The sequence below is a fragment of the Caretta caretta genome, chromosome 6 (assembly GCF_965140235.1).
Source record: "Caretta caretta isolate rCarCar2 chromosome 6, rCarCar1.hap1, whole genome shotgun sequence".
In the NCBI taxonomy this organism is placed as follows: Eukaryota; Metazoa; Chordata; order Testudines; family Cheloniidae; genus Caretta; species Caretta caretta.
The window spans coordinates 85,370,850-85,395,137 of record NC_134211.1 but is presented as its reverse complement, the minus strand read 5'-3'; the positions used below and the strand labels follow the sequence as shown (position 1 = coordinate 85,395,137).

General features: G+C 38.5%; 1 protein-coding gene across 9 annotated transcripts in view; it reads left to right on the top strand.

Moving 5' to 3' along the window:
• Positions 1-24,288, top strand: part of RALGAPA1 (Ral GTPase activating protein catalytic subunit alpha 1) — a 238,149-nt gene that overhangs the window by 38,855 nt on the left and 175,006 nt on the right. For all 9 annotated transcript variants that reach the window (XM_048855930.2, XM_048855931.2, XM_048855932.2 and 6 more), the window contains exons 11-16: positions 1,323-1,514; positions 2,910-3,047; positions 12,026-12,174; positions 14,205-14,334; positions 16,287-16,524; positions 16,836-16,997. In XM_048855930.2, coding sequence (XP_048711887.1) covers positions 1,323-1,514; positions 2,910-3,047; positions 12,026-12,174; positions 14,205-14,334; positions 16,287-16,524; positions 16,836-16,997 — 1,009 coding nt within the window. The remainder of the gene's footprint in view (positions 1-1,322; positions 1,515-2,909; positions 3,048-12,025; positions 12,175-14,204; positions 14,335-16,286; positions 16,525-16,835; positions 16,998-24,288) is intronic.

Sequence of the window (24,288 nt, the reverse complement as noted above, 5' to 3'; positions counted from 1 at the left end):
TCAGCTACATCATATTTCCTGTACTGTGAAAGCTGTAGAGCATTCTATGTTACAAAGCCAAAGCATAAGAAACTCTCTAAAAGGTAGCAGTTGCCTATCCTACTCTTTAGCTGACTTTGGAAGTCATAGAATAGCTGCGTCCCATTCTGATACTCCTTTGAAGTGTTCAGTCCTGAAGTTGAGAATGTGTTGTTCATAGCAAGAATCATGCATTTCTTTGGGATATTGGTATATCCAGTGGTTCTTGGAAAATGCACACTGGTTCAGTTTATTTTATTCTTTTTAATACAGTAAAAGTGCACAAGCTGGTAAAATTGTGAATTTAAAAGAGAGTGAAATTTCCAACAAGTGTATTGCATTAATGTAGGCTGTCTTTGAACATAGTTAAGTTTAGCAGAAGCCCAAAACTTAACGTTGGAGACTGCTGATCTGAGAGCACTTTTGTATTAGCCCCACAGTTACATAATACTTCCTGAAGAGAGCAGCATCTTGCAAGCAAACTGGCTTCCTGAAATGCATTTTTTTCATAACTCTAGTTATGAAAAATGCCTTTTCTCTGTCATCTGTTTTGCGCCACTCATTCATAGCAGCAGTAAAACATGGCTCTTTGTTATCAATACAAATTCAAATGGCTAATATAATATCCTATTGCCCCATACTCTTTCTCCCCCCATGTATGTGACTGGATGCAGCAGTAGCTTCCACTGAGTTTTCTTTCTTTTAATGAGAGTTTGTTGTTCAAATATCAGTGGGACCCTAAGATCTATGCAGGAACAGATCTGCATGGAGTCTCACTGCTTGCTGTTCCCCTTCCATGCTAACTACATCCAGGTCCCTAACAGTAAAGCTTTTTTGCCAGGTGTCACTTTTTCCTTTCAGACTTTTTTCCTGCCCTTCCCCCCTCCCCCCCCCGACTTTCAGGGTGTTCCAGAGTGGTGTTGGGAAAAGTTAATAAACTAATACTGATGGAAATCAGCATTTAGTTTAAATTCCTGCAGAGTGGCTGCAGCTGTTTCTCCATCTGTAGAGCCTGATGCTTGGGTAGGAGCTTTCCTAGAGTTCAAAGAAGTGGGTTGGATGTTTCTCACTTTTCCTTTCCCCCAATAAAAATCCACTATTTTGCCCCGAAGAGACAGAATGGATAGTATAGTGAGTCCTAAATTTTTTAAAATAAAATTAAGTCGTGTTGTCCACTTTCTATTTTCATATCACATCCATAAATTGAAATGCATGCTCCTGAAATTGTTTACTACTAGCAGTATCGTGAGAACATAGATAAAGTGTCTCAAATGTTATAACTTTTTCCCCCCCCCCCCAACTAGGCATTTTTGTTGCCAATTTGCGAAGCAGCTGCTATGAGGAAAGTGGTGAAGGTTTACCAGGAGTGGATCCAACAGGAAGATAAGCCTTTATTTATGAAAGAATCTGAAGAAATATTGACATCTGTAAATATAGATTGTGATGAAAATGTTGCAGAACATAATTCAGCAGAGAAGGGAAAAGAGAGAGATGAGGTAAAAAAAATAAAAGACCTCCTTAAAATTTAAAAAGACCATTGTTAAATAGATGTCTCATTTTCTGAACTATTTAGCATATGTACGTCTTTTCCACATAGCAGTCTGGTTGGTGCAGGAGCTGGGAAAGAGGAATGAAAGGAAATATTGAGATGAAAACTGTGAAGGGCACAAATCTGTCCCTTCAGGTATGAGTAAATAGAGCAGCAGCCCAGTGAAGGTGCCTGCCACCCATAAAAGCTATGCTGCCAAATCATTCAATTCATGCCTGCACCTCACCTTCATATCAGTTCTCTGTTCAGATTGTTTATGCAAATGACCAGAAAAAATATTTAACCCAGCAGTAACTGACTTCTAGGGGCTGGCATTAAATGAAATGAACCAAATACAGAAAAATCCTATTTTAAATTAAATTTTAAGGGGGAGATTTTCAAAGTCACAGACAGTCCCATTAACTTTCAATGGGAAGCCAGGCACCTAACTGCTCATATGCCTTTTGAAAACCTAATCCTACTCTAAATTTATAATAGTGTAATTTAATGTTAGTGATTATGTATATATTTAGAACTTGACACTGTGTATTCTCCTACCAAGAGCTTCCTAAGAGAAAATGCCTCAGTTTGGGGACCAAAACAAAATTGAGTTTTTCTCTAATAGGCAGACCTTTACCATCTTTAAATGCTGTGGTTATTTTTTTCAATTCCCTTCAGAATAGCTGTAAGCGTTTTCATTGGTTTTATATCATATAAAATATACCTTAGATGCACAGGGTGAAAGGCAAATGCCCTTGAGGCCTGACATTGCACATTTTAAGTCAACTGCAAAATTCCCCAATGACTTCAGGACACTGAGGACTACGACTGCATTAATAGTCTAGTGTACTCTCTAATATGGCTTATTAGTAAGAATGTGATTTGGTCACGGATTCAGAGACTTCTTTGGCTCTGGCTTGGGCATACCCTGATTTTGTACTTTTTTACCATGATTGCTCTGTACATTTTGCATAATTTTTACTGTGACAAAATTGTATCCATACTTATTAGTTAGCAATGAACCATAAACTATAAACTACCTTAGGGAGATGGCTTATGCACTATATCCTTGCACTATACGAAAAGTGTTCCACGCAGAATGAGACAAAGTAGCAATTAATTTCCCCCCTATTATTTTGAATATTTGTTCTGAGACTTTTAAATTGTATCCTTTTTTTAAGGTGCCTAGACATACACCTTCTTCTTCCATTTCTCAGTCTCTGGGAGGGAGGCTGCTCTTTCAGTAGTCATTTTCAGCTCTTATTTTCTCCTTTATTTAAAAAAAAAAAGGGGGGGCCAAAAACCTAATTCTCATGTGTTTTTTCTCTGGGAGTTTAAGAAACAAAATATTTTTATGCTTCAGGAAAAAATAACAAACTCTGGTCATGTTCGAAATTCAAGTTGGACAAGAGATGGCTGCTACCAAGATGCTTCCCATAAAACATCTGAAATAGATATCACTGAGCAAAATATACGAGCCGGAGTACAATCAGTGTTACAGGTATGGAATGCACTCCTCTTCCCACCTCAGTTTTATTCTTTCATGTTTAACTTGTTTTCTTTAATATTGTGTAAATAAAATGTTAATGGATAAAATGAAACATGATTACAGAATGAGTCTGCTATTCTATAACATCTCAGCTTTGCTAAATGATTGTAGATTTAATTAAGGGGATGGATAATAAAGCTATAATGATAGTTTACTGTGTTCTTAGTGACTTCCTGCATTCTTTCTCCATTTTTGATATAATTTAACATATAGTATAACAGGACTGCATTTACTACTGTTGGGTCACACAATGAAAAAAAAATCTTTATTTCATACCTTCATTACTACATCCGAAAGTGTACTCTGTTCTATAGGGTGTTACAGAAAAAATTATCTAAACTAATCCACGCGGTTTGTTTGGTTTGTTTGGTTTTGTATGAATTGATGAGTGCTCTCCTGTTTACTTTATGAAATTTTATCTATATTAGAATACATGTGGTGGCTTAATTTTATAGCTGGAGATAAACACTTATTAGATCTTCCTAACTTATTTAAATCATATTGTATTAACAGTTTATTTACATTTTAAAATGTAATTAGGTGTTTATCAAATATGAGGATTTGTGGAACTTTGCATGGGTGCATTTTAATTGGAAATAACTCGCAACACTAGTATTGAATAAGTTGCAAATGCTGTAGTAAAGATTAGCTGGAGTTATTTGTATAGCCTTATTTTTTTTCCCCCCATTTATTTGTAACTTCCTGAAAATTCTGCTTTTGGAGTTGAAATTTTCTATAACTGGTCTCAGCACTGAGGTCAGTTATTTTGGATATTTTGAGCAAAATGCCTTGTTCTTATATTATAAGACACTGGAGATTTTTTTTTACCTTGAATTTTTTTTTTTGAGTGTGTTCAGTGTACATTGGAGTCTGACCATGAGATTATTCATGTGCATAATATTGTTTATGAGCACAGGTCTTAGTAGTACTGTATTAGCACTTAGATGATCACTGAGCATGCTTAGTCACTTTTTAGTTGTTGAGCAAAAAAACCCCATTCTTTTTTAAGTTGAATGAAAAAATCCTTGAGCTTTCCTGAGCTCAGCAGGCAACCTGAGCATAAGTTTTTTGAAATTGTAGGCTATATGATAGCTGAGTCTAGTGAGTCTCTGCTTATGTGATGTACTAGGGAATAGGGATGCTTTCTCCCTAGCAGACATAGAGGCTGCTGTTCTTGGCTGTTACCGGGAAACTTTTGCAGGGAGGAGACTGCAAGTCTCATCGGGCTTGTCTATGCAAATTGTATGGATAGACCTTGCTGCCATTCATGAACAGTGCCCAAGAGCTACCCCTCTTTGAAACAGGAGTAGAGTGTGGCAGCAGTGTCCACACAGATACTCAGGCCTGGGTCTGCACTTAAAAATTAAATTGATGTCACTCGGCATTTTTTGCACCTTGAGTCCCATTGTTAGGTTGACCTAATCCCTTCAGTGTAAACATGGCAAGGTCAATGGTAGCATTCTTCTTTCAACCTAGCTACCACCTCTTGGAGAGGTGAATTAACTACATTGACAGAAACACCCCTGCCATTGCTGTAGGAAGTGTCTACACTATGATGCTACTGTGGCACAGCTGCAGTGCCATAGCTGTACTGCTGTAGTGTAGACAAGGCCTTAGTGAGTAGCAGGCTAGGCTGTTCTGGCATGAAGCTAGCCTTTACTGTTTTATCCTATGCACTTCTGTCAGAATCCAACCAAACAATAATAGCAGCAGAGATGTGCATTTGCTCCTCCCTCCACCCCATTAACCTTTCACATGGGTCACTACTGTGTTTGTACAATGCCTACTGCAATGGCGTCCTGGTTTATGATTACAGCTTCTAGGCACTACGGTAGTACAAATAGTTAACAAAGACACCCAAGAGGATTTTAAGAAAAACTGTTCCTGTAATGTAGAATGTGTAGTCAGATGTGTGACCTCCTGCTTGGGGTACCCTGAATTTTGAACCCCTGTGTAACTCCTCTCAGCCTCAACAAGTGAGGTATTTTGCTGCTCCCAAACGAGGTATGAGCTCCATGAGACATTAGCTTGTCTGCCTTGCCAGCAAACTCTTCAGGACTCTTAGTCCAAATCTTGCCTCACAGATAACAATCTGTGAATCCAACTCCTGAGTTACCCAGAGATGTTCCTCTGCAGTGTCCAGTCCCTCCTCACTGGACTGTGAGCTTTACTAGGGAATATACTAGTACATTCGGTTTGGTCACAGAGACCCCTTTGGGACTGTCCCCTGATGTGCTGAAACTACCTCTGAGCACATTTTCTTTGCCAGCTTGGGACTCCAGAACCCTGTCTTGTTGAGCCAGATATGCAAGCCTGCTGCAACACAGATCCAGAGTCTGAACCACACCCCCAAAGCTGCAGACTAAACTGAAAACAGCTCAGCAAGTGCTCCTGTCTCCAGCACTCAGACACCCAGTTGCCAATGGGATCCAAACCCCAAATAAATAAGTTTTATTCTGTATAAAGCTTATATAGGGTAAACAAATAAATTGTCCGCCCTCTATAACACTGATAGAGAGAGATGCACAGCTGTTTGCTTGCCCAGGTATTAATCACTTACTCTGGGTTTGTTAATAAACAAAAGGGATTTTATGAAGTATAAAAAGCAGGTTTCAAGTGGTTTCAGGTAATAGCAGACAGAACAAAGTAAGTTACCAAGCAAAATAAAACACAACACGCAAGTCTAAGCCTAATATGTTTAAGAAACTGAATACAGGTAAATATCACCCTCAGAGATGTTCCAATAAGCTTCTGTCACAGACTAGACTCCTTAGCCTGGGCCCAGTCCTTTCCCCTGATACAGTCCTTGTCAGTTCCAGCTCAGGTGATAACTAGGGGATTTCTCATGACTGGCCCCCTTTGTTCTCTTCCACCCCCTTTTATATCTTTGGCACAAGGTAGGAATCCTTTGTCTCTCTCTCTCTGGGTTCCCACCCTTCCTTCTAAATAGAAAAGCACCAGGTTTAAGATGTATTTCAGTATCCTGTGACATGTTCACATGTCCTTGAGACTTCATTACCCACTGGCTGGCACACAGGTATACAGGAAGGCTTACAAGTAAACACAGCCACTTACCACCAATTGTCCTAATTAATGGGAGCCATCAAGATTCCAAGCTCCATTAATGGCCCACACTTTGCATAGTTACAATAAGACTTCAGAGTAATACTTCATATTTCTAGCTTCAGATACAAGAATGATATTCATACAAATAGGATGAACACACTCAGTAGATTATAAGCTTTGTAATGATACCTTAGAGACCTTTTGCATAAAGCGCATTCCAGTTACATTATATTTACACTCATAAGCATATTTCCATAAACATATGGAGTGCAACATCACATGGACATTCACAGAAATGTAGTTCACTGCCTCCAAACAGGGAATGTACACACCAGCCTGTATAGCTCGCTGAGGACTCACCTTCCAGTTTAATACACCGCACAGAGATAGTTTTGTAATAAAACAAGAATCAGTTGATTAAAAAAACAAAGATTGAAGTGATACTGAATATGAGTAGAAGGCAAGTATGGTTACAAAGCAAACAACACTTTCTAGTGTCTAAAACTTAATTTCAGCAAGTTACAATCTTTGTGTAAGCAAGTTTCTCGCTTACAGTAAAGTTTCCACCAATTCTTGCCTTCCAGGCCAAAAGGATCGGATTTAATAGACACAACAGGTGCTGTACCCTATCAACCTTTAGGTGAAGGGTAACTAAACTGTCTCTTTGCTTCCCCTTTTTAGTACTTCAAAGTCCATTGTCAATCTCAGAAAGGTCTCTTGGGGTGCAGATTCTTTCCCCCAACATGGTTGTTAAATAGCCTTCTCCCCCACTTGTTTAGCTTGATGTCTGTTTACTTTATTTGTAAATGTATTTGTTGTCCTTTTGCCTGTAACCAAACTAATCACGTAGGTAAATGCACAAGTCTGGGTTCATGCTGTGCCTCCCAAATAAGTTTTAAAATCGTATTTCCAGCACACATCTACAACTCTTTGTACACGATCTATGCATACATTACACAATTATTTTCAGAACCAGCATGTTGCCTGTTTACATACGATACCTTAGATGACACCTTTGAGAGAGAGAGATAGTGACAACAGTGTGTTGGGGCAATGTGCGTCAGGCCTGATGTAAGTTACAGTATGGGGGTGGAAGTGGGGGGGCTCTGCCAGTGGCCACTGAAGGGTTCCTGTGGTCACACCCTTCCCTCTTACAATGCTGCAGGAGGGTCGTGGCCCTTGACTAAAGCATGTAAGTGCTACAGAAATACAAATAATAAAGCACAAAATGGGGAATAACTACGTGGTAGTGGTGCTGAAAAGGATTTGGGGGTTATAGTGGATCACAAATTGAAAGAATCAGCAATGTGACGGAGTTTCAAAAAAAGGCTAATATTATTCTGGGATGTATTAACTGGTATGTCATATGCCAGACACGAGGTAATTTTCCCTTTCTACTCTGCATTTCTGAGGCCTCAGCTAGAATACTGCGTCCAGTTCTGGGTGCCACAGTTTAGGAAAGATGAGGATAAACTGGTGAGAGTCCAGAGGAGAGCAACAAAAATGGTAAAAGGTTTAGAAAATCTGACCTATGAGGAAAGGTTTTTTTAAAAAAAAAAGTGGCATGTTTAATCTTGAGAAAACAAGATATGTTAAGGGCTGTTGTAAAGGGGGTAGTGATCAATTGTTCTGTGTCTGCTGAAGGTAGGACAAGAAGTAATGGGCTTAATCTGAAGCAAAGGAGGTTTGTGTTAGATATTAGGAAACGCTTTCCAACTATAACGGTAATTTAAGCTCTGGAATAGGCTTCCAAGGAAGGTTGTATGGAATCCATCATTGGAGGTTTTTAACAGGTTGGACAGACACCTCTCAGGAATGGCCTAGGTTTACTTGGTCCTGCTTCAGTGCAGCGGGATCGACTAGGTGCCCTCTCGAGGTCCCTTCCACTACGTTTCTGTGATGCTATCATCAAGATCTGAAGTGATAACTGCATCCAGATTGAGTTCTCTTTGACAACAACAAGGAAATTTACAACACAGTGTCAGAGATTAGCTAAACTGTGGATTGGATGAAATGCTAAGCATTGTTGGGAGAACATTAAAGCCTCTGGTATAGTAAGTCCTGAGACAAAAACAGTAGTATTGGTTCAGCAGGAATAACCTGCCCTTTTTTTGATGTGATGTACATTATTCTTGGCCCAGGCCAGGCCACTGATCAAGCCTCCTCAGTTTATCAGAGCCACCTCGACAAGTGAGTAAGATGAATATGCTTTGAGTCCAGAACAACGTATCTTACCGCATGAAGCACAGCTGGCAGAGGAGACAAACCAGAGCAATCAAGAGGCAGACATTCATGCAAGGTATTGTGCTCTCTCTACATTTACTGAATCTTATTTCTGGTGTGTGCTTGAAAATAGAAGGGGGTTTATTGAGTCAGCATTGTAAGATGCTGATGTTATAAGGACAATGATAGCTGCCAGTAAAAAAGTAAGCTTACCATTTCCCAGAGATGAACAAAGCTGCAAATGGAGCCTAGAATATCTCTGGTGCTGCTTCGTTCTCTGCCCAAAACCCCCCAAGTTAATGTGGCATAACCAGACTCCCATTCCTGCTGCCTTTGCAACCAAATTTGCTTTTTTCTATAAGCTTCTAGTTGTCAGTGTAGCTTATTATCATAAGGAGCTAAATAGCAATCGTACCCATTTAACACAGTCTCTTATGTAAACTTATTAAAGCCAAATAGAACACCAGATTGATTTAAGGCTTTGTTTTATTGGGGACCAAAATCCCAAGCAGTAATAAAGTAGTTGGTACATGAAGCCCAGAATTCCTCATTTGCAGGCAGGATAAGGACAATTATTTAGTACGGATATTCACCCTCTGTTCTTTCTCCTTATAATAAAGACAACATTCAAGGGCAGAAACATACAAAGCGTTAGAAATTTTGGAAAAGTATATTATGGTGATTATTTGTTCAGTTCCTTACTATTTGCTTCTAAAAGCACTAAGCAAGAATAAACATTTCTGAAACTAATGGCGCACATTCTTTAGAATACATAGTATTTTACCAGTGACTTCCTGAGGCTGATCTTAACAGTGGGAACTCTACATTCTTTGAAGTCCAGCACACAGCAGCATTCCAGTCCTGCAACAGGAATAAATTCCTGCTGCCAAATACAACTAATCTCTGCTCTGCTTCTTCCACAGGCCAGGAAGGCACAGCTGCCGTGCTGAGTCTAGAAGGTGCTGAGAGCCCCCTTCCGTTGCAGCTGCTTGCATTTCAGTGGAACAGAAAAGGAAAATTACCAGATCCCCTTCTAAAACTTGAAGAGGAAAAAGCCGGCAAAGGACTAAATATTGAGCTGCAGATACCCAAAGCAGACAAAAAAATAAAACTGCAGATATATAACCAATGACTTCATGTGTGTATAGGCCAAAAGATGCAAATCCGAAGAATCAGAAAGCCAGACTCAACTTCTGAGGCAAATATTTGAGGCCTCTATTCCCACCATGAAAAAGGAAGAGTGAGAACTTACACTGGAGTATTAATGTAGTGTCCACCAACCTCACTCTGGAATCATTCATTCTAGTAGAGGTTCCTTTAATCTCCACATTGTTCTTGTCCTACCTGTTATCCTACTCTGTACTCTTTCTTACTAACACTGTCCCCAGTGACCTGGTTGAATGCCTATTGAAATCAATGGAAGAATTCCCGTTGACTTAAATGAGCCCTGGATCAGGCCCTAAACCTAAGGTTTTCCTCAGTGTAGTAACTCAGACGCTAACCAAACGTACAGTCAGTCTTACAAACTATATTATTTTCAGTTGGGGTGTGATTGTTTATTAAAAGCTGTATTTTACAACATACCATATGTTTCATGGTTTCCTAAAGAATGAGAAATAAAGACATTTATACCTGAAATGTTTTGTCTTCGAATTTGAAACAGACAAATTAGTCAAAAATTATAGTTGCTTTAGAAAAAAAAAGGGGGGGGGGGAGAACACTCCCATACTTAATCAGTTTGAGCATTATCCATATCCAAGAGGTAGATATTCAAAGTCAGTGCACAGATCAGTTTGTAGCCTACAGCTGTTGAGACTTGATTAGTTATTTTTCTTTTCTGTTTCCCATTTGCCGCTGTATTGGCAGAGAACACTTTTTGCATTGTTAGCTTTCCTGACATGGTCTCCTGTATATCAGTAATTGGAGGATGCTGAGATATATTAACTTTGTCTCCAAATTATTCTGTCTGTCTGTGGGGAAAACCTCCCCATTTTTGTCACATAGTTGTTGTATAAACTACAGCATCCCAAAATGGTATTGGGACATACAATATAACATTTCAAAAGATGTCTTATCTCCCCTTCAGCCTCATAGAGGCATATTCAACTCTTTTGGAGGCAGTATTTAAAGCAATGTCTTGCTCCTGGGATAATCCAGGTATAATTTCATTACCCAGGAAGCAAAGAATAGGCAGAGTCCCAAGAATCCCTGTAGTTGCACTCTAACTTCTGGTGTGCATGATAAAAATAGTGTCCCATCTGGTACAAGCTGGAGTTCCTGAAGCTCTAAACATAATGCGCTTTAGCAGGCCAGCTAAAGTAAATATCCAGGACATCACATTTGTGATCAACGAATGCTTACAACATAGTAGATTTAGTACCCTTTCTGGTTGATTTGCTTGGTGCTTTGTCTAGTAGACGGAGAATGGGCAGTAGAGTTCCATCAGTAGATCCATTTCAGCTGGGAAGCCTATCTACAAACACTTCTTACCTTAGAGGAATGCTTACTAGCGATAAGAGGCCTCTCTAGGGTTGTATATATTTCATTGCTTACCCTGAATGCAATAGTCTCTCCAAGACATTGGCACACGTATGTGTTCCAGTGGTCTTTAATCTTTATTTGTGGCCAGTCTCCAAAATGTGTATAGCTATTCTCATGCTCACTGAGATTCTAGCTGTCCTATTAGGCTAAGTTGCATACAGAAAGAACAAAAGGTGTGTCTTTATCTGAAAGATTTTCACCCACTCATTTTAGATTCTCAGCGCAGTCCTGCCACCACTCGAGACTGGACCAAGTCTCAACATTGGCACTCGGCTTGGGCGAGTTTGACCAGGACCCAAGCACAGCAGACATTAATGTCAGGATGCTCATCTTGGAGCATTGTCTCATACATGATGATTCAAAGATTGCAATCACCTTTCTTTGTTCTAAATTGTCCCCATTGCTGTTTTGTGTTTTGTTTTTTTTAATGCTAAGCAAGACTTGTTTGATACCTTAAATTCTGTAAGGAAATGGATAACTGTACATGGCTAACTCTGATACGTAGAGTTCATTGTGGCAGTATGGACTAGGGTGTTGGAAACTTGAGAGAGCAGCATTCTGGGAGTTTTGTATAGCTAAGTGTGAGGGCAGCCTCTTTGGTAAATATCCCAGATACCCTACTCTTAGCAAGCCGTGCTACACACTGTGGGATAAAAATTCAAGTCCCAAAATATAGAAATTCCACAGTCATTGTCAGGCACAGCGTGTGTGTATATATCGATACACTATCATGGTTTTATCAAATGTTACTTTGTGGTTGTAGTGTTACAGAGGACAGCAGTGGATTTATGCTGTTGAATGTTCTCCAGTTTTAACACAGCCTTGAGTAATTCTCCATATAATATATCTTTAGAAACTTGTACAAATGTTATATAGAAAACATGAAAAATTCTCTCTTCTGCTAAACTGAAACTTAAACCAATTTTATTCTTGAATTTGTCACTCATTAAAGCCGGATAAACCAGTGATGTACCTATGGAAATTTACATCACTACTTTACTTTTATTTTCTACAGTTATCTGTAGGGTTGTTTTAATCAGAGCTAAAACTGGCTAGCTTCTCAGGCTAATAATTTTAATTGCCACTTCTTTTGTTTATAGGTTTTTATAATAAACTCTTCAAATATATTCCTTCTTGAGCCTTCAAATGAAATTAAAACTCTTTTGGATGAACACACTGATATGTGTAAACGCATTCTTAATATCTACCGTCACATGGTGGTGCAAGTAACAATGGACAAGAAAACTTGGTAAAAAAGCTTATGCTTTTATCTTTAAGATTTTTAATGAACTGGACCAAATATTTTAAAAACTTTTTAATACCCAGGAAGTCCAATGGGATGGTTTCTACTAAGTGAGTCAATTTCTCTCAATTAGTCAGTCTTTTTAAGAGTGATGGGTATCCAGGTTTACTTTAAAGTATCATTTTGATGGAGTTGGGGGTATAAAGTACACATGGACCACCGCCTGCCTTCCCCCTGCAAAAAAAAAACCCCTTTAAATAAATCTAGATAACTCTTACAACAGGCACACGTGGACACCTCCATCCTAGCTGGAAGGGGATTGCTTAGTGGAAGGGATAGAAATAGACACCCTCAGCACTAAAAGACAGCATCAGTGATGGTCAGTGGACCTGTGAGGCAAAGATCAGCAGCTGCAATTGTCATTTCTCCAGAGCTACTGAAAGGGTCATAGACAGGCACCTTTTCTGAGTGGCCAGTGCTGAATGTTCATTTGGGATGTGGGGAGAGGAAAGAGAAATAGATAAACTATATGCCTCCTGTGTGGCCACTGATGGCTTCTATTCCAAGGGCAGGACCAGTCTTATCAGCTTTTGGGAGGGTGGTGAATATCGCCATCCCCTTTCCTGGCCTCAACCCTATTAAAAGCTGGGTTCAGTACTACCCATTGGGGGGAATAGTGCTTGAGAGCCAAGAGCTGGGGAAGCCAAGCTCTACTACTTTTGGAGGAGGGATGTTGGGGTTGAATGCCCATTCTACCACTTCCTGTCTGTGGGTATTTCTTCCCCCCCACTTCATCCCCCCATGGTGGTACCTGTGACCACTTCAGTTTGTTTTTGTGGGGGGGAGGTGCATTGACCTGTTTTTGTTCTACTTTGTCCCACTCTCTGTGACCCAGGGGTACTTGTCCACCCACCTAGGAAAGCTATAGGAAGATTCTTTTCAGAGATCTGTGTTGGAGTAGGGCTAGCTTAAAGGTAGTGGGTGTATACAAGTTCAGTAATTTAATGTTTAAAGGTCTATACTGATCCCTGTCTGCAACTTATTCTGGTGTCAGGATTTTTTTTATGCAAAAATCCATCCACGCTTTAACCAGTTTATTATTTTCTAATGAACCAGGTACATGAGGCAAAACCCAGCTCCAAAGCTGAGCCATTTCTGTAGTCAGTCAGTCTCGTCCCTTCTTTCTCTTCTCTTCTCTTTCCTCCCTTCTCCCCACCCCCCCCACCCCCCCCGGCCGCCTTGTTCTAATGGAATAGTAGAATGCCACCATGGTCTGCTGCAGCAGAGAGCAGCAGCAAATCTTTAAATTTCCAACTTCTTTCGTCGTAATCTAAATTTCATTGTCCCTTACTGATGTCTCCTGAGTTCTTCGTAAGTAGGGCTGCCATCACTATGTATCCATATGTGGAAAAACAAAAGTAGTCAGACTTGGTTCTCTGCTATCTAGTGGAGACTTGGGAGCAAAATGGGAATTTCTAGCAAATTCCAATAGATAATTTTAAATGTAATGCCTTCACAGGCCTCATATAACTTTAAACAAACCTTCAACCAATGTTATTCAGTTGTGACTGTGAAGACATTTCTTTCTTGCCACCCTTTTAGACCTGGTAGAGTATATTTAGAAAGTTATCTTCTGTTATGACACCAGTCCCCTGCCAAATACTCTCACTTGGTGCTTTAAAAAAAAAGTGTAGGTTAGGATCAGAAATAGTGATCTAATTAAAAATAACTTTGCTGCCATTTGGGACTCCTGAGAGCCATGCTTCCTCAAGAGAGCAGGTAGAAAGGCTTATATGACATATGAAAGGGAATCCTGCAGGGGTTCCTTGTTGTGGCAGTGGAGAGAGACAGGCAATAAGGGGCAGGAGTGATAAACTTTTTAAAAATAGACCGATGTTGGGCTGTTTCTGACCCTACTCTTTCTGTGTTTTTAAAAATGTTTGTGTAAGCGGAGAAACATAGACAATGATCATTTATTAAGTGTCACGTCCCAAATATATACTGAAAAAGTAACTCAATTTAATATTGCTTTGCAGGGAGCAGATGTTACTTGTGTTGCTCAGGGTCACAGAATCTGTGCTGAAGATGCCATCCCAGGCTTTCCTGCAGTATCAAGGAAGAAAGAACTCCACTTTAGCAGGAAGGCTTGCAGGACCTCTTTTTCAGGCAATTAAATATAACTTTAATATGAGTTTAACTTTGGCTATGAGGCTGGTTGCAACAAAAGCAGTTGACTTGTTTGTCATCTGCAGTGGTATTGTAGCTGTGTCGGTCAGAGTATTGGGGACAAGGTAGGTGATGTAATATCTTTTGTTGGACCAACTTCTGTTGGTGAGAGAGACAAGCATTTGAGCTTACATAGCTTCAGGACAGAAGAAGATCTCTGAGAGTTCAAAAGCTTGTCTCTCTCACTAACAGAAGTTGGTCTAATAAAAGATATTACATCACCCACCTTGTTTCTCTTTCATCTGTGAGACTAGAATTTTTAATATTAAGCATATTGCCTAAATATTGAGACCACTACATGTTAAAGGGCTAGTTGCATCTAATAGTAGCATTATTCTGTATAACAACATGCTGACAACTCTTTGTTTAAGTTGGGGATAATTATTTTTGTCAAGGTCCAGCTCCCCTCCCCTAACCCCCTGGTTTCCTGCCGGCTCTATGCCCACCCTGCCCAGAGAGTAAGGTGACCTTATTTTCCTTTACTGAAAACAGGATGCACAAGGCTGGCATTGCTCCTCCTCCCAACCATTCCTCTGTGCCTCCAATGGAGCCAATTAGCAGAAATGGGCCGGGAGGGTGGGGGGAGAGGAATGGGTGTGGGCTGGGATCTGGGCAGCAAAACAAGCTGTGAATGTGAGAGTACTTTTGAGCTTGGACTGAGGAGGTGAAGCTGTTGGACTCTAATCAGCTAGAGGTACGATGCCCCTCTGGGGGCTGGGACAGTAGAGGGGCAGGAAGGAGGCTCTGGGTAGTGGGAGGGACCAATGAGACTCCAGATAGCAGCCCTGGGGAGATGGTAGGAGGCCGGGATGTGGTAGAAGCAGGTGATTGGAGGCGGACAGTGGAGGGAAAGAGGCTACTTGGGGCTCCGGGGACTGGCCCCGAAGGACAAGCGGTGGGGAGGGCCAGGTTGGGGGCTCGGGGATGGGGACACGAGGCTGGGGTTGGGACATGGGACTCTGCTGTTCAGCCAGCTTAAACCCTTAAACCAAATGCCTCAGACCTCCTGAGCCCCCCACTAATTTACATATGCTTTCCCAGAGTTCCACTGATGCTGTGGGCACTCAGGTTAAGTTAGAAGCCCATTTTGGGGACAACATGGCAAGAAAACAAGGAATACAGGCTTAAGAAAGGAGTTTCTGAACTGTAATCATGTTACTGTTAAAGCATTTGAGAGTTACAGATCTTTGGGAAAATACCCTCTAGTCTGATCTCATCCCTTCTGTGCATACAAAGATCGCCAGTATTTCCAGCAGGGCAAAGTCCCTCATGGCTTCGTTCCTGCATATCCTGTTTTTCATGTGGCAATGGTAAGGCCCCTCCTGCTTCAGAGAAACACCCTTCTTAAGTAGTCTTTCTCCTTTTGCCATGTGCTTAGCTGGAAAACTGCAGTCCCACCTTTTCCCCTTGTAGGGAGTGCCCTACCTGTGCAAAAAATATTGTTTTATGGGAAAGGGCTAGTAGTAGGCATTCAAAGTAGATAGCCCCAAGTTGGTCTTTTGACAGCTTCTCCGGGGTCTGGAGAATCTCCAGCTGCTTTTTAAAAAAAAAAAAAAAAAAAGAAACAAAGTGCATGGGATGTAATCCAGACTAAACTATGTTAAGAGCTGAAGAAATCTTTTATCAAACCAATTTGTTTCCACAGGTAAATGACCAAACATACCACACAACTATGAGTGAAAACAAAAACATTAAGGCTTAATCATCACATGAAAATTCATGTAAGATTTGTGTGAGGTAGAGATGGTGGGGGTATATGTGTGTGTGCGTTGTGGACGCTATATGGATATTTCTGTTTTTGTTTTAGACAGTAAAATCTGATGCTCGAATACTCTTCTGTTGGCTTATGTTAACAAGCCAACTATTGTCACTTAAATTACTTATTCTTTTAGACTCTTATAGTAGCCTGGATCAAAGCAAATCTAAACGTGTACATCTCTCGAGAGCTTTGGGATGATTTGCTGTCTGTAATGTCATCACTGACATATTGGGAAGAGCTGGCCACTGAGTGGTCACTGACTATGGAGACACTAACAAAAGTATTAGCTAGAAACCTGTACAGCCTGGACCTCAATGACTTACCACTGGATAAATTAAGTGAGCAGAAACAGAAAAAGCACAAAGGCAAAGGTAAGACATCCTGCATTATATAATTTAATTATATAGGTCAAGCTGAGAAGGTGAGGCATTGAGTCCTGGAGGGGATGAGGGGAAAGAGGGAGGTGGGCCCTAGTGTATGTCTAATTAGCTGTGTCTGTCAACTCAAAAGGGAAGGATCTGGGGAATTACAGGCCAGTCAGCCTCACCTCAGTCCCTGGTTTTTGACTTTGTACATTTGAAGCTAAGTGGAAAATATTTGAAAAGGTGACCACTGCAAACGTTTAATATATGAACATTTCAGGTGACTAAGTGAATGGATTCAAAATTTATATTTTTTGCAGGAGTTGGGCATGAGTTCCAAAAATCATCTGTTGATAAGTCCTTTTCTAGAGGTTGGAGCCGTGATCAGCCTGGACAGGCACCAATGAGACAGCGCAGTGCTACGACGACTGGATCTCCAGGGACAGAAAAGGCAAGAAGCATAGTACGGCAGAAAACAGTTGGTATGTATCTGTACAAACTATGAGACATGTGATGGGGGGGGGATTCATAACTGAACATTTTTGTATCTACATAGTGAACTTTCCCACACAAGTTTCGTGTGTGGTAATTAGTAATGTATGTAAATATATATTATGCAATCTTATGTGGTGTTTTTTGGGGTAAGTGAATAGCATTTCATAACTTATACATAGATTTTTAACAAATACAGGTCATGCAAATGATGTATTCATGCTTAATGTTTTACCCAGTTGCTTAGGCACAGTTTAGCTGTACTAAAAAGTTTTTTTGCTGTTGTTTTATGTGTTAGAAAGAGGTGATGACAAGAGTAGGCATGTCAAGAATAATATGCATAGGGGATTAGTATGAGGCTCTCTAAGTAATGCTATTTGGATACATTTTGTACAAAATATGCAGTGGATTTCCAAAGTAGAGCAATGAGCCATGTAAAGTATGTGAATCAGCTAGAAGTATTTTGAAGTGTTTTGTCTTCTTGGACATATCCTAAAACCTCTGGTAACTATAAATAGGCACAAACATGTGCAACGCTAACTTCCTACAGTGATCAATGCCACTACTGTATCCTTGAAGACATTTTTTTTTCCTGTTTTAAAAATGAGTCATGCTAGACAGTATTTTAGATGGATTACTTAATGGAGGTCTCATTCATGCTTGTATGACTTGGACTAAAAACTTACTTATTATGGGTTATCTCCTAAAGTGATCTCCGTTTTTCTCCATTGCTTGAAGGAAAATTGCAGTTGTTTAAATTCAAAAGAGAAATTGTTTTTTTAGAAATGTCTGTTGCTGTTTCAATATCTCCATAATGGTAAATGATGTTAGCCTCATTCAGTGAGAGAAGAAATTTTACTGATACTGCCTAACAGCTGGTATGTTTTAACACATTTTGAGACACAGGGAATGCATGTCAGCAGTTGAATATATAATTGACGTAGACTTTCAGAAAGTATTTCTAACCTTCCAGAATTTCTGGGGGGGAAGAGAATTTTTAAATTTTTAATTCAGTGTTTAAATTAACCATGTTATTTTTCTTAAGAAAACCTGGATTTGTGCTGGAAATGGCCCACCTTGATTATCATACACATTGTAAGGAGAGTGATCACTTTAGATAAGCTATTACCAGCAGGAGAGTGGGGTGGGGGGAGAGAAAACCTTTTGTAGTGATAAACACCCATTTTTTACTGGTCTGTGTATAAAAACATCTTCTGTATTTTCCACAGTATGCATCCAATGAAGTGAGCTGTAGCTCACGAAAGCTTATGCTCAAATAAATTGGTTAGTCTCTACGGTGCCACAAGTACTCCTTTTCTTTTTACAACACTATTAGTTTCTGCTATTTATTATTAGTGGGGTCTGTTCTGGGTCCAGTGCAATTCAGTGTTTTCATTAATGAAGACTTTGATAATGGAGTGAAGCAAATGCTTATAAAATTTGTGGATGATACCAAGCTGGAAGGGTCTGCTAGCACTTTGGAGGACAGGATGAGAATTCAAAATGACTTCGACAAATTAGAGAGTTGGTCTGAAATCAACAAGATGAAATTCAATAAAGGCAAGTGCAAAGTACTACACTTGTGCATTTAATATTTTTCTTCCTAACTACAAAATGGGGAATGACAGTATGTACTCCTGAAAAGGATCCAGGAGTTATAGTGGATTGCAAATTGCATATGAATCAGCAATGTGATGCAGTTGTAAAAAAGGTTAACGTTCTGGGGTGTATTAATAGGAGTGTTGTATTTAAAATGCAGGAGATAGTTGTCCCTTTTTGCTTGGTACTGATGAATCTTCACCTGGAATACTGTGTCCAGTTTTGGGTGTCACGCTTTTTAAGGAAGATGTGGATAAATTGGAGAAAAAAAGTTTAGAAAATGTGACCTATGAGGAAAGCTTAAAAAAATTGGACTAGTTTAATCTTGAGAAAAGAAATCTGAGGGGGACCTGATAAGTCTTCAGATATGTTAAGGGCTGTTACAAAGAGGACAGTGATCAGTTTTTCTCATGTCCAGTGAAGGTAGGATAAGAAGTAATGTTCTTAATTTGCAGCAAAGGAGATTTAGGTTAGATATTAGGAAAAACTTTCTAACTAAAAGTGTAGTTGAGCACTGGAGTAGGAATCCCTGTTAGAGGTTTTTAAGAGCATCTTAAACACCTGCCAGAGATGGTTAGCATATACTTGGTTCTACCTTAGCACTAGGACTGGACTAGATGACCTCTCAACATTTCTATGATTCTGTGATTATTTATTTAATGGTAGCACCTAAAGCCTCCATCAGGGCTGGGAATCCATTGTGCAAATGTGTGGGAAGACACAATCTCTGCCACAAAAAGCTTAAATACAAGTTCAAATGTCTGCCTTTCTCATGCATTCAAACGCTAATATGCATTTCCTATCTCTCATGCTGATAAGTTGACCGCTTCTAGTTTGACTAAGTATTCTTCCTTATGGTTCAGATTTTTAAAATGTAATTATTGTCTCTCTCTCTAGTTCATTTGTGATTATCCTTGTATGAGAGTTTTCTGTTAACCTTAAGTGCCTTAACAAGGTGATTCCAAATTAAAGATCCTGTTACATTTTTGCTGTCTCTAATTATTAACATTTCAAAAGGTAGATGTTGTATGGTTTCATTCCTAAATCACTGAAACTTATCCAGGTTAAGCTATATATTGACCTAATCAGTAACAAATGAATCTGATTTTAGTCTCATTGTAACATATCATCTGTTTGTTTTTTCTCTCCCAAACAATCCTTTTGCATGAAGGAATCTTAACAGGACACTTTTTTTATTAATGTAACCGTTTTAAAAAAAAATCATAAATCTCCATGCTTACATGGGAATATATTTTCTGTGCACAAGTTTCCTAGCATTAATGTTACAGTTATAAGGTGGAAACACCAAAAATAGGTGCCAGAGCCAGCCCCCCAAATTCCTATGTTTTAAAAAAAATTATGAAGTGATAAATGGTCTATTTGTGATCTACAGTAACATACTCCAATATCCTTTTGGCTACTAAATTTTTCTCATATATTTACAATTTACTTTGTTTGGAATAAGTAATCAGATAATTTAAAAAATTTTACTCCGATATTAGCTAAATTTTTCTGCAAACTATTCACATCTTTATCAAACTATTACTGTTCTACTTGACATACAATAAATTAAGTAAAATGTGTAATGAGTTTCCTTCTTCAGTTTTTAAATACAGAGAGTTAATGATTTTTAGTAGCCAGAGTTCACTTTAAAGACTTCTGCGGCTGGTGGTGATGTGTAGCATTAGCAATAAATTGGTTTGAGAACGTCAAGGTTCCCCTTCCCACTCTAAATATGTAAGGCTGGCTCTGGTGAGTTAATTGAACCCTGCCATATTTTAATCCTGTGCTTTATTTTCTTCTCCCTCATAAGCATAGTTCTCATCAGGTGAGGAGAGGGAGACCAAGATCTTAACCAATTGCTAATATCGTAAAGCACTAGGAAGGCATTGCTTGGTTTCTTATTTGAAATAAACAGAACATAAATTGATTATGACCATGGTTGTAATTGTAAGACCTTGGTGTCCAGGGGTAGAATATATATTCTCCTACACAATATTTGGCTATCAGATCCTCTTTAAATTCTATATTGACTCTGCAAACAGACCTGAATTTAGGTTTGGAATGGAGTCAGTCCTTAGACGTGATGTTTGGTCTTTGATATACAGTAGATTTCCTTTGATTGTTGGTAATATACTCCTTATATGTTTGAGTAGGGGAAGTATATGTCGAATATTTTTATGGTAAGAAAAAGATGGGGTTATTTTTCTATCTGTATGTTTTGTGTACGTCTGTGTCACCTCTGTTTTGAGCCATCCTCATGCCAGCACCCATTAGTTGCACACCAAATTTTTGTGTATGTTTGACTCGAGTAAAATTCACAGCTTCTCTGATATGCAGTGTGTACATTTATTAGCCTGATCTTATGTAAAGTATTTTTTCAAAAAGGGCCTTTTAACTTTGTATGCATATGGGTTGAAAAATCTTTGTTGGGCTAGAGTCCAGGATTCGTAGCCTAAGCAGCAGATTCTAATCCTAGAGGTATATCATAACATGAAAAATCCACTAATCACTACACATGTCTGCAAGAACAATAGTGAATGATGTGAGATATTTACTGATGCATATCTTAGGTGAGAATGTGGCCCCAAATAGTCAACAGGTCAGGGTAAAATAGGCATACAATGAAAGCAGCAAGTATGGCATATCCATCTGCCTCCTCTACTCCCTCCCCCCACCCCCAAATCATGATATGGAAGGAGAATAAATATTTTTAATTTTATTATTACTCTATTTAGAAAGAGAAAAAAATCAAGACTTTTCCTTGTGAACTTTCAGAATTATCTGGTACAATTTATTGTAAAAAAAATATTGCTATACAACCTTCACTCATTTTGAAAACCTCAAATCCTGGTAATAAGACTCCCCTTACTTGACTATTGATAGTAATATAGCGCATCTTATTTAAACTAAAATAATTTTAAAATTTTGAGCTAGACTGGCTAATGTATTTCACAGCACCTCATAGGCAGTTGTCTTAATATTGATTTGCATTTTTATCTTGGAAAGGCAGTTTACATTTCCATCATCTCAATTGCAAATGGGCTGGAATGTTCAGAAGGCTGTGAAACACTATTCCAGGGCACTGAGTTGAGGAGACAAGCTCCTGATTACAAGGAACACTTCATTTTAAGATTTGTGTTAGGTCTAGTATCTTATAATAAAAGTTAGGTACATGCTCTGTAGTTTAAAAAATCTTCTAATATCCATGTTCATTTGATTTATTTTAAGATACACAATAATGCATGCTGTGCATCTAATAATAGAATATGGCCTATATTTTAATACTGTAGATTTTGAAAATAAAGGAAGCTGGAGCTGTGCACTTACGGTTACTTGTAGACTTTGCGGCAAAGCTACTTCTAGTCAGTTTCTCTTTCATAAGCAGAGGGCTTGTCTATACAGTACTGAGTTTGTGTGAATTGACCCCGCGCTAGCTTGCTATACACTCTCTGTCTTTATGGACCCTGATGATATGCACTAACAGTTCCCTAGTGCATTTTGATCTATCAAGGACTTTGAAACAGGACTAGAGCAAAGTACACAAATGAACTGACACTAACAGACACTTAGGGCTTGTCTACACTGGCACTTTACAGCACTGCAGCTTTCTCACTCAGGGGTGTGAACACCCTCACCCACCAAGCACAGCAAGTTTTAGCACTGTAAAGCACCAGTGTAGATAGTCCACGCCCCTTGTGGTTTTTGTTTAATGTTTAGCACTTTAACGTTGCCAGTGTAGACTAGCCCTTAGTGTGTAGTGGGCTAATGCAGAGGAGATTCATACCCCAACTTGCCTCCAGTTAAATGTTTGTATAGAGAAGCCCTATGTTTAATAAGAAGCTGTTTTGATTTAAAAGATGTCTTACCAGACTCTCTTCAAAGTGCTTTTAGAACTGTATAATTTGTATACTCCACTTGTTCCATGTGTTTCCTGCTCCACATACATTGACTCACCATTTTTTTTCTGCATGTTGCTATGTTAGAGGCATCCCTTTAATTGGAGTGATAAGTGTGATGTGACTAATTCCAACTTGTACCACTTCCATGTACTTCTGATTCCCATGCAGAATCAGACTCCCATATTTTATTTCAAGATGTTTTGAAGATACATGCAACTGAGTAACAAGTCTATAGATATTGTATTTACTAATCAAGCTTTGCTTTTTTTAAAAAAAGCACTGAAATTCCCATGGAAAAAAATGTCAGTGTATAGTGGTTTTTGAAATCATTTAATTAAGATTTCCATCATGAAAATGCGAAGGAGAAAACTACTGGAAGATCATGAATTGTATCTTTATAAGCTTTAGTTATACTGCCAGAAATAAATTGTAGTATATGTTCTTGCTGATATACTGCAAAATGGAAACAAACCAATATTATCCAAGGAACTGTTAAAAGATTATTGGGAATATGGCAAATATAATTCCTATCTTGCAACCCTTATATAAATAATCCCACCAATCAGGATGGATTGATTTAAATCAAAGTGATTTAATTGACTAATTCAGAATCAACCAGCAGGAATCCTTATATAAATAATCTGTTTTTAATCTTGTTTTGCATTTGTAGTTTTAATTATTTTCCTAAAGAGTGGTTGATTCTTGTTGCCTGGTATCCAATAAAACTTGTTGATTAGTGACTAAAACATGCAGCTTTTACACTTAATTTGATACCTTTCGATAACCAGGAGGAAACACTACATCTATATCTATTTATTTAAGACTAACCCATTTATTGAGGTTCTTAATTTTTGCATTTTTTAAAATTGTTAGAAAATCTTGAATGGCACATTTCTGATTTATTAGATTAACTTTTACTTGTGATTTGTGTCAAGCTGCATTTGGATGGAAACTAGAATTTAAAATAAGAATACACAAACTGCAATTCAAAATTGTTTATTAATTAACTAAAATCAAACTAAATGAGCTGGAAATAAACTTACTTTTCCATTGCATCAAACTAATTTTTCATTTAAAACTAATTTATTAGACAAAGGAAGTATTTTATCTGTAGTTAGCAAACTGAACTGGTTGTTTCTGGTCACTATGTCCTTCAAGATTTTAGAACTAGTAGATCTCCTTTCACACACCTCATTTTTATTCATAAATTGGAAGTGGAAAACAATCTTTTCAGCCTTTTCAGCTCTCAGTTGGTTTCTCAACTTTGAACCTGTCATTGAACTGAGCTAGTCGAATAAACTGAAGAAAGAAAATATTCATATCTGGGAAGATTTATCAAATATCCATTTATGTTCAGAACTTACTATTGAAATTTTCTCTACAAATAAGAAATTGTTAATGAACTTCAACTAGATTTTTGTGAACTATTTATTCGTAGTTTTTATTAGTATTGTGTGTAAACTGTGAATCTCTGACAAATTAATTTTCTTTTAGTATTTTAAACCCATTGGAAATTCTTGAATTGAAAATTGTTGGTTTATTTCAAAATTAGGATACTCTTGTTCAACACTAAAGCTAGTCTAGAAAAATATAACTAAGAGTGTAAATTACTTTTTAGATTAAAATTGCACAAATTCTGATTGGTTTTGGAATGGTGTTGAACTTGCTGATTTTTCAACCCCTGATGCAGTGGAAAATAATGCTATTTAATTAGTTTATCAGTTTGGGATGGAAAATCATTGTAACTGTTAGACTAAAGGCATTATTGCTGCTTTACATA